We start from the raw sequence: 17,853 nt of genomic DNA, 5'->3' as shown, positions 1-17,853 counted from the left end.
ATATTTTGACACATAATGTAGTTCACGAATCTATTAGTGGCTACAGAGAAGAGAGATGTTAATCACTGAGGTGCCTGTAGGATATCCAGGTAAAAGTGCTACACACTCAAGGGCAAATGAGGTTTTGAATCTCAGGAAAAAAGAAGGATTAGAGATGTGGGTTGAGGTAGATACAGAAGAGAATCATCCAGCAACAGTGAAGAAGAGAGGAGCCTTAAGGATGAAATCCTGAAAAATGACCAAAATATAAATGATTTCTTTAGAGGAGTAGGGGCAAATAAGAATGAGAAATAAAGGTCAAAGATTTTTGAAGAGAATCTGGCCAGAATAGCGTCAGGGACACCAAGGGATGCGAGAAGTTTCAGGAAGGCAGACCTGGTCAGAAGGGACAAATTCTTCAGCTGAGATAGATAAATAGTCATAGAAGAGAAAAGTGAGCCTCTGATTAAGAAGCTCTATTTCTTTCTCCAGAGCTGTTTCTGTGGAGTGAAGTGGTTGAAAGCAATCATTTAAAGAGTGAAAGGAAGTAAAGGAAGTAGAGAGAAGATGAACAAACTACTCGTTCAAGAAGTTTGACGGTGATACATTGAAAAGAAACAGTGGTAAAAGAGTGACACGTTTATAAAAACATTATTTGGGGGGAGATGTAAGGTTGGGGAAGGGATAACTCAGTGACTGAAGAGGTTGGAAAGATTAAAAAGGAAGAGTACTGAATGAGTGAGGTGTAGGAGGAAGCGGGGGGGCAGAGGAGCAGGTATACAGGGGGAGAGGTTAACCTGAAGAGGAGGAACGTGTTACATTTTCTGAGGCGTGAGGGCAGAGGAGGATGAGAGAAGATATGAGTAAGTTTAGAAGTGCAGAGAGGGGAGGCTGGGAAATTCCAATTCTGATAGTCTTTATTTGCTCTGAAAAAAAATTAAGATAGGCTAATCTTAGACAATAGGAAATGGAAGTATATTTCTCACAGGCTCCAGTGAGACAGGTGTTCCTAAATATTCGTATGGCCAAACCATAGAGTAGTAGTGTGACAATTGAGTGCCTGTTGAGGGGAAGGCTGCCTTCTGAAGATGTGGCCAAAAATCCGAGTTTTCATCAGTCAGGCATAACGAAAGCATGTTACATGTTTGTAATAAAACCCACAGGGGAAATCACCACAGCAGAAGGCCTTTCACCACTGTTCCTACAGCCACCACCACCGCTACCACCACTGTGGCTAACGACAATGGCAGCCACAATAACAGTAAACAACTGCTGAAGGCTTTCCGTGTGCTGGCTTCGTGTTAGACTCTGGGAGTTTAAATTTGGATAAGGTATGAAATCTACCTTTGAGATGTTTCATCGGGATTTGCAGAGAGAAGAGGAAAATCTTTACTCAAATGCCTGAGCTGAGAAAGCTTCTCACATAAAAGGGACTCATAGGGTCCATAAACCATCAGAGCTGGAAGGGACCACAGAGGGCATAACAGGTGAGGACCCGATAGTTAATGCACTAAACAAAAGTCACCTGGCTGATTCTAGCATCCCCACCCTAAGTCCTGTGCTCTTTCCATTCCATTTCATTTCACCCCTGAGCAGCCTCTTTTCCATTCAATGCATAAGCAATTTTAGGTATCGGATCATAGGTACAAAAGTAAAGAACAGAGAAACTCTTTTCACCATAGGAAGGTTTTTAAAGTTAGAACAGGCAAGAACATATAATCAAAGGACTTGAGTCAAAAAGGTGTCACTTTTATGTCATGGTAGGTATAGTCCTCCCAGAACACTTGTCACCACTACTGTATAAATCCCATTTTGGACCAATCCTCTCAGAGTGCAGAAGAGTGGAAAAAAATCTTCCTTTGTCTTATGCCCTTATAATTAATCAGTAGAATGCCTCCATGCAGGCTTTTGGAATAAAAGGAAATTAGTAGCTAAGGAGGAGAAAAATATTTAAGAGTAAGAATTGGACTAAATAATAAGAAAGATAAACCCTATGATGTAGAGGTGAGACTCAGGAGTGGGGGATGGTATCCATGGACAATTGAGGAAGATCAAAATAGACATACCAAAATGTGTGAATATCTTTTAAGCTCAATAACAAGAAATGGGTTGTGTACATCATATTTATAAGATCTAAAGTCAACAGTCAGACTATGACAATACTAGCTCCTGAGTGACAAGAAAGGCTTGAGATCAAGAGGGATAGGGCATAGAGCCAAGGCCATGGACAAATTTCCCTCCTGGGCTCAGTGTTTAATCTTCAGGAGACTGCAGTGCTCAGGAAAGAAGCAATGGGTAGAACCAGGAGTTCCGGGGAAGGTCAGACTCTCCTCTCCCAGCAGTCCCAGGGCCTGGCAATCCTTGAACCAGTGGCCAACAGAAAGAGAGGAGGATTTAGCCCTTTGGTTCAGTCACCAGGCTCTGGCATGGAAACATAAGAAAGCTTTGCCAGCTGGAACTGGTCTTATCTACATTTGCTTACATTACAGTCCTTTCTTGGCAAATTGGAATCAGAACAATTTTAAGATGCTGGAGTTTGAAGAGATACCAGAAACCTGTGGGTATGTCTTCGAGTTTAGAGGAATCAGGGCTTGGGGGGAAATCCTGTAGCAACTGCAGCCCAGACACAAGCTTCTTGCTTCTTCTGGAAGAAAATGCCCAGCCAGAAGAGAGGCTCTCATGCCTCTGTTACCTCTTGAGCAAGACAAAGCAGGAATTTGTGCAGAGCTCAGAGAACCAAGAGCCTCTCAGACAGGAGGGCACATTGTTCCCCAATGCAGCACTACTGACAGGAGAGGGTCCCTAGTCTCAGAGGGACTCTTGGTCATTAAATCTTGGGATGACCTACTTCTCGAGTTTTCATTGTGCTAATTTCATCACTTGCCCTTTAGCAACTCACACATCCATGACTTAGTCTCATCAGAATGCTGGCCGTGAGCATAAGCTCAGGAGAAGAAATTCCATGAATGGCAATTCTAAACCAGTCTTGGTTGATCAGAATACAAATTTCCCAGCCAGTACTCCTCCTATATCAGAAGGTAAATTCAGAAAGTTTGAAAAATTCAAATGTCTTATACTTACTTGGATTGAATACTAACTTGTCATCAAACAGTGGACAAGGATTTATTTGTGAGGCTGTTATCCAGAGCTGTATAAACACTTGGGCCAATGGAGATTTCCTCATAACATAAATCAGGAGGAAAAATGGGCGTAAAGTCAGGGTAGGATGGAGTGAGACGGGGTTTACTATGTAGTTATTGTATGGGGTTGCCAGCCAGCATAGGCTGGGGGTGCTGGGGGCAGGAAGTAGTGGGGAGACTGCGACACTCTCCTCATTCTCCCCTATGCCATGAGAACAGTCTAATATTTTCCCTTGCTATCATAGCAGAACATATGGTGACCGGTAAAAACCTCTGGAGGACCCTCTCTATGATAACTAACACAATGACCATACAGTTTAGACCCCATCCTGCATCTAAAGTTTCCCCAAATACTCTAATTTTGAGATTTGGTTTAGCAAGCAAATCTTGCCAATTTTAAGGATGGGCACAGAGCATTGAGGCAACAACTGAATTAATTCTTTGCCTACAAACTCCTTAAGTTTGGTCCTATGGATTGTACCTATGCAGCCAGTACTTGCATGGGGTGTAGAATTTGCTGATGAGCATGTCACTCACCTTTGCTGATGTCTTCATATTCCAGCCACAGTCGCCGCTGGACCTGTTTGTTTGGGTACCAGATGGAGCAGGACTCCTCAAAGCCGTAGATAGCTTCCTGGATGTAATGGTTGCCAAACTGGTCCAACAAGGCCACAAAATCCCCACGCGATGTAGCCCCATCCAGGGAGTGGAGAGCATTGCTGAGGGCTATGGAGAAACATCACCCAAGAGCAAGAATGAGGACTCACAATGTGGGTACCTGGATTCCGAGGCCACTCAGCCTCAAATGTGGGAGTGCCTATGTGTCCCAAAGTGATGCTGGAAAGCTGGCTGCAACAGCCAGGTGAATATTTCCATTTAGCTAAATCCCACGTTTTGGTGCCTAAGTGAAAATCTCTTCAAGTCAGTTGGTTATGTTGTTAACTGCGTCCAAGTTACACAGTACACTGCCAAGTATCCACCACGCCCTCTGCTTAAGTAAATATTTTTTTTCCCAAGTCACAAGTCATGACATTAAGTCAATTTGTGAGCTCAAATATAGCATTTGAAAAAAAAAATGAAAAAGGATAGCATAGTCTGAAATAGAAACACAAATACCGGCAGAGAACATTTGACATCGTAAGATGAAGTTATCACTTCATAAAACTTCTGTCGTGTGTATATGGGAGTACTGTATGTACAAGGTCATGGTGTAAAATGTATCCTAACCAAAACGTTTGTAGAATATTGCCTACAAACATAGAAATTGATAATGAGAAGATAATGAAAGAAGAAAGGCAAGAAGTCACTAATACACTGCTTATATTTATTTCAGAAAATCCAAAGTATAAGGATTGGGAAATGGCAAATGGAGGAAAGGATCTATTTGCCTCCTCGCTCTCCTCTCCAGCCAAAGCTCTTTGGATTTGCTTTCCCTGTTTAAGAAAATTCTACTTGTTGGAAGGATAGCCCATGGCAAATTTTCCAAATTCAATACCTGGTGAACCAGGCCAACTGTATATGGCCTTCCTTTCTACACACCTGTGTCCTATCAGGACCAGGCAAAGCCTGGCCCACACATGAGACCCCAAGCGCAGAAGTCTACACGACCCGTGATACCACATGTGGCTTTGAAAGGCATGAGGCAACAGAGATATCCCATTGCTAACCCCTGATAGGCACAGCACCTGTGCAAAATGAGCTTGCAAACAGGTTCAAGTCTGTACTGCCATGTTTTTCTAAAACGCAGAGCAGCTTAGTTCTTTCCAGGTGTTTTCTGCACCAGGAGAGTTTCCTTCAGTAAGATCCCCATCTCAATCCCTTCTTGCCCAGCATAATTTCATGTCAAAAAAAAAGTTCTGAGGCCCTTTGTGTCTATGGAAACGTTCTATATCCTCGATGCATTTTCCTTCTCTGTGCATGAAGCTTTATCTTTTGTGAGTATATATGTCTCACTTCTCTTTATAATTCTCTATCTGTCCCCTACCCTTTATCTCTCTCCTGTTGGCCCTAAGGCTCTGCCTGCTTATTGCTGACCCTAAGAGCTCTCTCCTTGTCTGTCATCCTGTGTCAACATATCCTCTGGCTGTAGTTAGCCTCCATCTAACACAGAGAAGCCAGACTTTGACATAAACTTCACATCTGGTACATTCTTTAGGTAGCTTCAGAGGATGGAGTTGAGTGTGTTCTCCTAGTCCAAAGGGATGAGGTGGAATAGAGATGTGTACCTATATTAAGGCCCTATTTGTCAAAATTTTCCCATTCGCAAACTGCACATTAGAATTGCCCAAGTGCTAGGAAAATCTTGACTCAAGGCATTTACCACTAAAATTTAAAGAATATTTGTACAAGGGGTCTCTCTGTCCCGCTTTAGAACAATTTGTCCTAAGCTTTAGAATTCACTGCTCCTAACTTGCTAGCTGTAGACACAGAAAAATCCCCTCCTCACTCTGTCTCTGTTTTGCTTACTTGTTGTTTAGGGTCATAAGCTGTTTTCTACTTCTCCTCCTCCCCTTCCTCTTTCTTGATCTCTTTCCCTGATTTCTTTCATTGTACAGAAATTCTAAGTTATGCTCTTTGCATTTGGAAAGTTTTGTTCTGTTAATTTATTTAAAAAATCTGCTTTTGCGCGTCCTCTCTACCCATGGGGTGACCCCAGGAAAAATTACAAAATAGGTGTTTATCTTCAGCAATTCCCAGCTTGCCCTTTCCATCTCTTCTACAGTCCAAGATAAAACTTGCAATTTAATCTCTACTTAGAAAAGGATCCGATTCCAGGTATTTGCCCTTAAGTGTGACTCTGGGTGAAAAGGTTACGTATCTCATGGAGTGGCTACGTTTTAGACTGCATCTTCAACAATGGGATAAAAGGCTTGTGCCCTTGGAAAGGAATTCCAAGCCTCTGGAGCAGGGGGGAGGGACGGCTTGCTGCTGTGCTCACCCTGCGAGACGGTCACTTGGTTGAGTTTGCTGTGGTACATCACAGACCGGACCTTCCAGTGCTGCAGCACGGGGTATCCAGACACCTCACTGAAGTTCACCATCCCTAGGGACAGAGGAGAGGGGGCTCAGTGTGCACGACTGATTCACAAGTCCGAAGTCTACCAGGTGAAGGGTGTAATGGCGAGAAAATGAGACAGCATTCTTTGATGGAGAGAATTTCTGGAATCATAAAACAACTGCTGTCATTTATTGAACCCTTACTCTGTGCAAGACATTTTGCTAAGCACTTTGCATAAAGAAAGCCATTTGATTCTTGTGAGATAGTTGTTGCTATTTGCATTTTATAAATGGGGAAACTGAGGCTCAGAGAGGATGTTTGCATAAGGGCCTTAGGCCACCAGGTATAGCCAGGATGCAGTTCAGATGTGTCTGAGGCAGGGCTGGGGTTCTTAACCATTCTACCATAATATTCCCTAAATAAATTCATATAAAGCTCTCGGCTTCCTGTAACACACCAGTTTTACTCTCTTTAATAGTTGCAGTAATTGACTCAGCTCACATACCTGATAACATTGATTTTTCTGTCCCATTTAACTGATTTGTGTTCAGCATTTAAGTTTTAATTACTCTGAAGCTGATAATGCTATTTCTTCTTTACCAGGAGGGACAGTGTCAGCGTGATTAGGTCATTAAGGGACAGGGATGGCCCTGGATTGAGTCCCATGCCCATGCCAGACACCATGATAGACACTTTATTTGTGGTCCCCCTTTTATCGAGGGGAGAACTGAGGCTCTGAGAAGCTGAGTTGCTTGTCCAAGGTCCCTCTCAATAAACGCACCCTTGTAGCCTCTTAGAGAGGTTACAATGGGCTGTTCTTGCTTGAGCACCTCGGAGAAAGAGTGGCACTTTGTTGAAATTCTAGCCATTACTATAAATATAAAATGCTACAGACACAAAATAATTAGGCCACAAGAAATAAGAAAAAAACACCTTGCTAAGTCTAGAAAACCAATTTTAGCTTCATTTGTAAGCCTAAAGTTTGCTATATGTGTCCATTATAGGAATAAATATATATGCAAACATATGCACATATGCATATGTGTGTCTATATATATATATATGCAAATGTAATGGCAATATATATAGTCAATTTAGACAGATATGTACATAGGTAGATAGATATTGTATATGTATAAATATACGGTCAGTAATACATACATAGTGAATTGTCTTGCCATTTGACCCGTGCTCCCTTCAGGCTAAATCAACTTATTTATTACCTAAACTGGATGAGGAGTGGGCAGGATTAATTAGCTGCTTGTCAACTCTGATCAAATTAGCAGAGTAATTGCCAAATTTCCATTGCTGTGTGAATCATATGGGAATAATTATTGGTAAGGCAAAAAGAAAAAAGGTCAGGAGAGATGCTTCATGAATCAATCGCTTAAATTTTGTCTCAGACAATCAAAGGTAAGTTAAACGAAGAGAAGGTGTGTTAGCGCTTTTTCTTTTTCAAATGTTCTTCTTTGAGGGTTAACACTAAGCTTTGTGATGACAGTCATACCACTACCTACTCTGGCTTTTAGCCTTGATGTTAATTGTAAAAGCATACAAATGAAATTCTAACTTTGCAAGTTTAAGTCTCCAGTCACACACCTCAAAGGCACGTTTCATTAGAGCCTCAAATGTGCGTGCTCTGTAGAACGTTCTAGCTGACATGCCTTCTCTACTGACGTCAGCTCTTCAGCTTGCTGTTTCAAAAAGTCTATTAATAAAAAAACAGCAAGCTCAATAGACAAAGATTTTGCAATATACTAGAAAACGTTCACTTTAATTGAATTGTTTCCCAGTGGAAAGAGAAACGAGCAGGAAATCAGGCGGCTGGAGTTCAAAGGCTGGCCAGGTTACCTCAGGGGATGCTTTCTGACCGCCATTGCTGGCTGGACCTTCCTCTCTGGCTATCTGGCTAGGGGACCTTTTGGATCTCAGTTGTTTCACCTGTAAAGTGAGAGGCTTAGCTGAGATGACCTCTTGCTTCTTTTTCAATTCTATTATTCCAACCAGCTGTGTGCCTTTGGGCTAGGGGACCCACTTCCTTCAGTTTTCATATCTGAAAATTGGGGACAGGTGTATCCCTCTTGCTTACTATACAGGTAGGTTGTCAGAGCAAAATAAAGTTATGGATGTAAAAGTACGTCGAGAAAAGATAAAGTGCCGTAGACATACATATGGCTTCCATACTGTTGTCATCCTCCTCTTCCTCCTTACCTCGCCCTCATCAGCCCGAATTGTGCAAACCTGACATTTCTTAATTGATGCTTATGTTATAAATTCCTAGGCTTTAGTTCAGAACAGAGGAAAGAAAAAATAAGGGAAGTTCAGATGGGATGTCGGGGCGTGGGAAGGGGTGCCAGTGGCCCACATTCACCCAGGATGAGCTGAACACGTGAACTGCCTTACTTAACTGCTGAACAGCAATTCCACCTGGCACTGATGCTACACCAGTCAGGAGAACAGTAACATAACTGTCAGTACTCGAGGAATGTTGTTCTGGGCCCACTTACAGATAATTTTCCCATTAGTTGAAAAGAAAGGCATACTTTGATTCTTTATCAGTGTGTCCTTGACATGCAGTCAGCTCTAGTTTTTTATTTTATTTTATTATTATTTGGGATACATTTCTGAATGACTCTTTTCTCAAACAAAATATTTCTAGATTTCCCCAAGAAAGAAAATTATTTTTTCCCTACCTACACTTTAAAAAAGAGTGACCAAAAAAGACCTACATGAAAGAAAGAAAGAGGGAAGGAAAGAAGGAAGGAAGTTAGTTTTCTCGTGTAATTTATTTGCAATACCAAGGGGACGTATTATCTCCAAAAGTTCTAAATCCAAGAGTCCATTTCCTTTGGATGACCTTCAAGAAGTTCCAAAGAGTTCAGAAGCTCTAAATCTTCACGCAGATTTAGCAAGTGTGTCCCCAGTAGGCCCATGAATGTGGCCAGCAGTCTCCTCTCCCTCCTTTGTCTGCCTCTAGAGTCTCTTCTTTTTCTCAACTAAGAGACTAAAAATATAAATGGACAATGGACAGACCACATCTAAAAATAGAACTCTGACCCACAATCTGCAGCAACCAGCCCAGGAAACCAAACTGTTATCTACAGTGACTAGCCAAAGAAGCTAGCCTACCATCTGTAAGTCAGACTTGTAGGAAGTCAGACTACTGTCTCTAGCAACCAGTCCAGAAAGTCAAACAATCACCCAAAACAACTGGATAATTTTGGGGCCAAAATGACCAGGATTTGATTAATGACTGATTGTTTCCTTAATTTTTTTTTTTTTTGAGGAAGATTAGCCCTGAGCTAACATCTGCCTCCAATCCTCCTCTTTTTGCTGAGGAAGACTGGCCCTGAGCTAACATCCATGCCCATCTTCCTCTACTCTATATGTGGGACGCCTGCCACAGCATAGCCTGACAAGCAGTGTGTAGGTCCACACCCAGGATCCGAACCGGCGAACGCCAGGCTGCTGAAGTGGAACGTACAAACTTAATTGCTGTGCCACTAGGCCAGCCCCAGCTTCCGTAATTTTTATTCTTGCTTTCAACTTAGGTCCAACCAGAGAAAGTTAAATATATCCCCTAATCACCTACCTAGAACACCTCACTCCTGGTTAGTCCGCCCACCTACATGCCAACAGCCCCCAGTCAGGGCGTGTCTGAAGCCCTCCCTTCTCTCCTCTCTAAAGCATTCCCGCTCCTCTGCCTGCCTTTCAGCCTCTGCCAAACTAAAGTGATGGTGGCTGACTCCCTTGCTATAGCGAGCTGTGAATAAATAGCCTTCGTCTCTTTTCATTTGGTTGGTCTTCATTTATTTCCACACAACTTATAACACCAAAAGGGCTGGTGAAGCTCAGAATTCTTAACTGTTATTTTGATGAAGAGGGAAGCAATCAGCAAGAAGAAACACATAAATCAGTATTTTTCCAGTACGTTCTTCAAACCAATAATTCTGAAAAATGAAAATAGTTGTTACATGTCAGAGGATTCTCTAGTTAAATAAAGGTTTGAGAATTGCTGGATTAAATAAAGGAAAAGTGATTTCCTTCCTGTGGGCTTTTGGGAAGCCGTTCTACACTAAGGTGTGGCAAATTGCTGAGAGGTGATTCTACAGTCTTTCCAAACGTATTTGAAGTCAGAACCTAGTTATGAGTGGAGCACTGGTTTTTCATGAAAAAAAAAAAAATACATGGAAGCGCAGATACAGAAGATTCTGAGGACTGCTTTAGCTCTGAAATCTTCCAAGCTTGTAGGTTTGTGGGCATTATGACCTATAATAGCACATAGCGAGACGTGATATGATATTCTCTGGATGACTCTCAGGAAAGATGCAATTAAAATGTCACAAGGACTAGAAAGTTAATATGGAGGAACTTTGGTCAACCATCTGTTTAATTGGTTCTTCTAGTTATCCGGGGCTTTAAAAATACAAGACTGATTCCGTCATACATCAAAGGAAATATATGTTCTTGGCCTAACTGGTACCACTTCTTAAAATAGGTTAAAAACAAAGGCCGGTAGAAAAGCAGCAGGCCAAGAGAGTTTCCTCTACAGTTTTAGGAATGTTAGACTTCACTACCTCAAGGCTGTGACAAATGGAAGTGACCCATCCGCACATCCTTCTACTCCTTTTGCCCCCAATACGCCAAACTAGGAGAGGTCCAAGCGCACAGGGAAGAAGGACGTTTCTGTTGTGGATGAGGCCCCGCTTTTGATCTTTTCCTTATTTCCAAAGATGTAGATTCAAACATGGTTCTTCTGATGTTCCTCAGACCCATCCACCTACTTCTCCCAAGAGAGCTTCAGGCAGCATCCAGCACTTCTCTGTGTCCGCCCGGCCTGGTGACTGCAGGAAAGTCTCACCACCACAATAAGTTGTGTGTGAGGTCCTGGCGGCTCTTTGAACAGAAGCCAGGTAGTTTATGGTTGGTGTGAGCCATGCTCTGCAGTGCCATCTTACACCTCCTTTACAAGGAAGGCATTTTATAGCCACATGGGAAATGCTTCTCAGCAAATGAGATGCCCTAACACTAGAGATGCAGGCTTCATTGACGTGTCCAGAGGCTGCATTCTAATTTCTTCAGTTTAGTGTGTGTGTCTGTGGCTCTGTGGTCTCTCAGAGGGCAGCTGATTTTGACGAGATTTCTTTCTGGACCGAAATACATCTAATTGTTTTCTCTTTTGTTCTCTCTCCTCCTCCTACAGGAAAATACTATTTGGTAGTTTGAATGTTCAGATTTTCTTTCTTCCTTGGTATAGTCATTTATTTAACAAACATATATCTCACTACGTGTCAGGAACTATTGTAAAACTTTACAAATATTAATTTATTTATTCCTCATATGAATCCCTTAAGGAAGACAGTATTATAATGTCCATTTATGTAGGTAAAAAAATTGAGGCACAGAGTAAGCAACTTGTCCAAGATCACACAACCAGTGAAGAGTTGAGCCCAGCTGTCACAGGCACCAGAGCCTATGCTTCTAGTCGCTGTGCCATACTACTTCAGACAGACCTCCTTCTAATCCCTTTCAGGTCTACACTAGAGTTTTGAACATAACTTGACATCTGAAAGAGGCTTACCCTCAGCTCAATTCATTCTTCAACAGGAAAGAGAAAGGGGAGAAAAGGACAGAATAAGAAAGACGTAGAATGAGGACAGGAGAGAAGTAGTGGAGAAAGGAACAAAGCCAGCAATGGAATTGAGCTCATGTCCAGTCTTCCAGCAAGTGATGCTGGGTTTCTGCTTGGCTGCCTTTTATGGGTCCATGGAACCCTCTGACCTGTCTTCTTTGGTCCAAGAGGTGCTATCTGGGGGTCTTCAGAGGCACAGAAAGGAGAAGCATCCCCTGAGATTCCTGCCTCTTCCAATCAACCCACAACTTCATTCCATAATGCGCCCAGGAGAAGAACAACACGGGGCTCAAAACAGCACTGACGTGCAGGGGGTGTTGGTCCCATCTTAAGATGAGGGCCACGAGGTCCCGAGAGACTGTACTGTCCACTGTCATACAGCTAGAAAGTAGCAGAGCCGGGATTCAAACCCAGTGTCATTTGACAACAAAGCTCTATCATTTTCTAGTCCCCTCCATGGGTCCATAAGTACTCGCTGGGGAACCCAGCAGTCCCAGTGTCAGATAGTTAGGCAATGGTAGCAATCCACCTTCTCTCTGCCTCTACCACGACCTGGTCACTTCTGCGAATCCACTGAGAGCTCTGATCTCTTACATATCAATTATCCCATGTGTTTTCCAAGCGTCCTGATGAGACGAGCAGGGAAAGGTATCATTATGACCATTTTGCAGATGATTATATAATAACATTGGCAATTTTACTGACAAATAATCCCATTAGTGTTCAGTTTTAGAACTGAGCTTTTATTGTGAATTAAGGAAATCACTGGCTTTGAAACCAAAATAAGTGAGGTCGAGTTTGGATTTCATGAAACCATAGGGAGCTGCCTGTTTTTGCCAGTTAAGTAAGGGCAGGAACACACTCACCAGTCAGGAAGTCGGGGTCAGGGGTGGGCTCCGAGATTTCCTCCAGGCACTGATTCTCCAGAGGGACAGTGGCCACCACAAGACCATCTGGCAGTTGCTGGTCTAAACCTCGAGCGAAGTTGTTTTGCCTGGAAACAGAGGCAGACCTTCATTTCTTGAATGAGACTTTCATTCAAGGAGTGAACCCCACTCCTTGGTGGGCAATCTATAACTCAACTTGCAATGAAAAAATTCTTTCTGGGCCAAAAAGTTCCCCTCCCCGCAAACCCCACTTGATGTACACATCTGGAGTAAGAGGTAGGATGAGGGCTCAGGGAGATGAGAAATCAACCAGCTGAAAATGTCTACTCAAAAGATAGACAATATTCTTCCCTCCCTCCCATCCCAGTCCCTATGCCCTGACTCCCTCTCCATGAGATCTGGACATACTCAGTCTCCTCTGTAGACTGCAGTGAAGACTCCAGCCACCACAAGATTAGTTATGATGCGTCACTGCTTGCCTTTCACTAAACGAGGAACTATTAATAAAGTCTTTCTGTCTGTAACAGAAAAAGCAACTGACTCTAAGAACTGGCTCAGATAATCACTATCAGTTTGCTTCTAAGAGTCGAGGCCCGGGTTGTTATCAACTGCTGGTCCTTACTACAACACTTTCATCATCATCATCATCTCCTGGAAAGCAGCATGGGTTCTGGGGGAGATATATTCAAATAGCCTAAGATAGAACAGGGACAGAGGTCAAAAGGAAAATCTCCTAAAATATTCCAAACCAATGGTTTGGAATTCCAATGGTTTGGAATATTTTGTTCTCAGGACCTTAAAAATAATTGAAGGCCCCAAGTAGCTTTTGTTAATGTGAATTATATCTATTAACATTTAACATTTTGGAAATTGAAAGATAAATTTTTAAAATATTTATTAATTCATTTAAAAATAACAATAATAAGGGCCAGCCCTGGTGGCCTCGTGGTTAAATTCGGCACGCTCTTCTTTGGCAGCCCGGGTTCGGACCCTGGACATAGGCCTACACCACTCATTGGTTAGCGGCCATGCTGTGGCAACAGCCCACATAAAAAAAAGAAAAAAAGAGGAAAATTGGCAACAGATGTTAGCTCAGGGCTAATCTTCCTCAGCAAAATAAATAAATAAATAAAAATAACAATAATAAATCTATTAAATGTTAACATATACCATGAAACATGAGGAGAGGAGTGCCATTATTTTACATTTTTTGAAAATTTTAATACTGTCTGACTTACTAGAAGACAGCTGAATTCTCACCTCTGCAACATACTGTTTGAGTTGAACTATGTGAAGAAAATCCAGCCTTTCTGTACGTGGAAAAGAATATCCCCTGAAAGGCTCTCATAAACCCTAAGGGATCCTTCGACCATGCTTGAGGACTGATATTGTAGACTGACTCACACACTGATCTTTCCACTCAGAGGGAACAGAACTTGAGCATTTGGGTGTAGCTGTCATGGAAAATATTGCAGTCCTTGCCTGGGCAAGACAAAAATTTATCTAACACTTTCCTGTTCCCCAAGAGGAAGCATGGTTCTCAGATTCTGGAAGGAGGAATGTCGACTTGGAGAAGATCATGGGAGAGAACATAACCTATCCTTTTAGGATCACATTTACCTTGCTCCAAGATACAAAACTGTTTCCTGACTTTAAAGCTCTTCATGGAAGAAGATCCATCAACAGCCCTGAATAATCAGTTCTGTGGATGTGAGGTTCACCTGAATGTGCCTTTCAGCACTTGTCCAGCGGCCACTTCCTTGGAATGGTTGTTGTAACCAAAGAACATCTCCCCAAAGAGGGTCTGGTTCATGGGAAGCTCCCTGATTTCCCCACAGTCCCCTCCCTCGGGGCAGGTCTCCGTGATGAGTTGGCAAGAGCGTCCATCCACACCGAGCTTGTAATCCTCGATGCACCTAACACAGTGGAAAACTCAAGATAAGAAGTTATTCCATCAATGAGCTGTGCCGTCAACTCAACCCAATAGACCGGGAAGAAATGCCTTTGGGAGAATGTTGGATGGCTAAAGATTATGAACATCCCAGTTCCATTTTGTCCCCTTTATAATTCAGTTTCTTAAGCCTATAAAGCGAGTCTCCTTCCATGATGTGATCACACAGAACCTCTCGCCTTTCCTCTGCAGCTTTCCTGTCAGGTTTTTGGTGTGCTCTCTCCTCTAATAAGTGCATATTTTCCCAGATAGGTCAGGGTAAGAATCACTGGAGATAACTTATAAATAAGTTAACACATTTAAACCCAAGATACTCTAGAGCCTTTCTCCAGAACCATCTATATGGCCAGACCCTGCATCTGTTTGGAGGGTAAATAGGCAGCAAAACGAATGACACTGTGCTTAAGAAATTAATAACCTTCTAATCTGGTCCTGTGACAAGTCAACTAAGAAATTAGAAACATTGATCATTTTCTGGCTGTGTTCTGTTTGAATGTATCCAAACACGAGATCAACCCATATTAACTCCCCTCCATCAGTGTGGCCTTCCTGAACTAAATAGATGCTACGGCACGCTGTGTGAACACTTCTTTAGCAGCCTCCCCATTAAGCATATAGTCACTCTAATGAAGAACAATACTAATGCTGGTAAACATGGGTCAGTGACCCTTAAGTCATTAACTGGACCCTATGTGTATAATGAGAAGAATATAATCCGTTAATTCACGTATGAATGCCTTTGATAAAGCTGTCATTTAAAAAGCATACTGATTTAATTTGGGTCTCTCCTCAGAAATATACCAGATTTAGAATTTATAGATGATCATGACATTAAAACACATCATTTATTACTATCTGAGATATTTGTTGTAATAATATAAAAATGTCTGTTCTATATAGAGGAATAAATAATCATAGTTTTAAGTGATGAGAAGGAATATTGTAATGGTAATGTCACTGTCCTTTACTGGGTGACCTTGGGTCAGTTGATTAAACTCTCTGAACTTCAGTTTCCACATCCGTGAAAGGGGGAAAAACTAGCTGCTTCGCTGGGTTGTTGAGAAGATTAAGTGACATAATGAACTTAAAGGACGTCCATTGTACCTAGCATACAGCAGGTATTCATTAAATGCTGCTGTCGTTATTATTAGCAGAGGTACAAACAGGCCCACTCTAGTGCAACTTTAACAGCTCATTTTCCCCATTTACATGTTTGTGTGAACAGTGTGAGTAGAGCTCTTCAGTCGTAAGTGCACGTGATCTGGCCTTCGTATAAGAACCTCACATCAAGGACTTCTATTGGCAGGCTACAGAGAGTGGCTTGGAGACCGCTAAATACACACATGTACCAAACTCTGCTTGAAAGGGGAAAATCCACTTAGGGAGCTACTGCATTAGTCCAGGCACCAGATGTGACTCGAAACCCAAAGGACTTTAATGGCACCAGCCTAGATCTGGAACAAGAAAGTGAAGCAGCTCCTTCCTTGAGCAATAACATAGTGTTTCTGGAAGGAATTTTGAAGGTGGTTGGTTCCCTCTCAGTCCATCCTGAACATCTCGACAGCTTCCCCTTCCACACTGCCCCATTTCCCCCGTTCTCCTTTGTGTTCACGGCCATGTGTCCCACTGTAAACTCCTGTGAGGGCAGAGACCAAGTCTCGTATCCTGCTGTCACTGCTATACCTAACACTTAACTAGGATCTCTGCAAAACTCGTGCTCACATGCATGTTTATTAAATAAATAAAGCTATGCGACTTCGGCTGAATTTAGCTCTATTAATTGAAGTGGGTCAACCACAATGATAACATTAGAGAGACATTAAAATGTAGATCAAACTCCCATTTATAGGATGGGAGTTTACAAGAAACTGAATATGAAAATTGCTCAATTGCAAAGAAATAGAATAAAATGAAATACAATAAAATAACATTACTACTCCACCAAATAATCTTTTCATGATTATTCAGCAGGCACTGGCTTTTAGCAACAATCTGGCATAGCTTTATTATTACAAATATTGATTTCCATTGCAATCCTTTTAGATTGCAAGATCCTTGAGGGCAAGGAAAGGGGAGGGGAGGATAGACAAGCAAACTATGGGTATAGAAGAATGGGCCAAATCTTTATTTACTTTATAAATATAACGTGCAAATGTCTTTAAATATAATTCCAGTCAGCGATGTAAATTTAAATGTTGAGGGAACCACAGAACTTTCAAGAAACCAAGGAGGCCTGAATTCTAATCCTAATCTTCCCACTTACTGACTCCCCAGTCTTGAGGGAGTCACTTAACCTTGCTGTGCGTTAGTTTTCTCATCTGTAAAATGGGATAGCATTGCCTGCCTGCTCCCGCACGGAGTCATCCTCAGAACAAATGAAGTGAGGTGGGTGAAAGAGCAGATCCACAGTCGGGCTCTTTAACTACGGTGAGAAGCTGCTACGTCTGAGCAGGGTGGCTGCGTTCACAAAATGCAGGGACTTTAGGAGCAGAATTTAATTCTACATCCACTCCTCCAAAGATTCCCCCTCCCCCTCTTTGACAATTGATTAGTCTCGCACAATCTTTCCCAAGCTTTTGGACTGTGGAATCCTTTTGTCACAAAACACCTAATTAACCTAGTTCCAAAAAACACAGTTTGGAAAATTCTGGTGTAAACGGGCAATGCCTGCGGTCAGTTTCCTCATCTGTAGGGGCGGGACTAGACTTTCCCTAAGAGCCCTCCCAACTCTGCCTTTAAAAGGGCTCCTCTTCCAGTCCTCCAGGCTTGCTCCTCAGAGTCTGAGAGCCGGTCTAGGGTGGCCAGCTCATTCAGATTTACTTTCCTAGTTTTAGCATCGAAAGTCCTGCAAGGCAGCAAGCTGGTTGGCCTCAGGGGCAGTTCAACTCACCCGCAGAACATGAGGATGTTGTATAAGGTGGGGTCCTCTGGGAAGGGCGCCATCTGCTGGAGACACAGCTGCTCACAGCCGCCATTGAAGCCGTCAGAGCAGTCCACCCCAATGTGGCGGTCGTAGCAGCCAGAGCTGTCCTTCATCGGGCTAAGTCCGGATGGGCACTGGCACAATCAGAAAACATGCACACAGTTGCGTGAATCAGGGGACCAGGTTCTCTGGGAACCAGAGTATAACCACTGGTGCCTATTTTTAGCACTCAGTCTTGAAATCATTAACTTTGGCAAGCAATGCATGAATTTCCCACTACGCTGGACTCCCTTTAAAAGCAAGTGACCTTTTTTGACATCTTGCTTCTTCTCTCTGGGCACAG

The 17,853-nt window shown here is 42.5% G+C and overlaps 1 protein-coding gene across 1 annotated transcript in view; it reads right to left on the bottom strand.

The window, feature by feature from the left end:
* ASTN1 (astrotactin 1) overlaps positions 1-17,853 on the bottom strand; it is a 292,192-nt gene that overhangs the window by 67,036 nt on the left and 207,303 nt on the right. The window contains exons 12-16 of the mRNA XM_014845333.3: positions 17,478-17,644; positions 14,358-14,552; positions 12,616-12,743; positions 6,058-6,162; positions 3,657-3,845 (exon numbers count right to left, since the gene is read on the bottom strand). Of these exons, the coding sequence (XP_014700819.1) occupies positions 3,657-3,845; positions 6,058-6,162; positions 12,616-12,743; positions 14,358-14,552; positions 17,478-17,644 (784 nt within the window). The remainder of the gene's footprint in view (positions 1-3,656; positions 3,846-6,057; positions 6,163-12,615; positions 12,744-14,357; positions 14,553-17,477; positions 17,645-17,853) is intronic.

This window comes from Equus asinus, chromosome 25 (genome assembly GCF_041296235.1).
Source record: "Equus asinus isolate D_3611 breed Donkey chromosome 25, EquAss-T2T_v2, whole genome shotgun sequence".
Lineage (NCBI taxonomy): Eukaryota > Metazoa > Chordata > Mammalia > Perissodactyla > Equidae > Equus > Equus asinus.
Note: the sequence above shows the minus strand (reverse complement) of the source record. Positions and strands in the feature narration are given on the sequence as shown.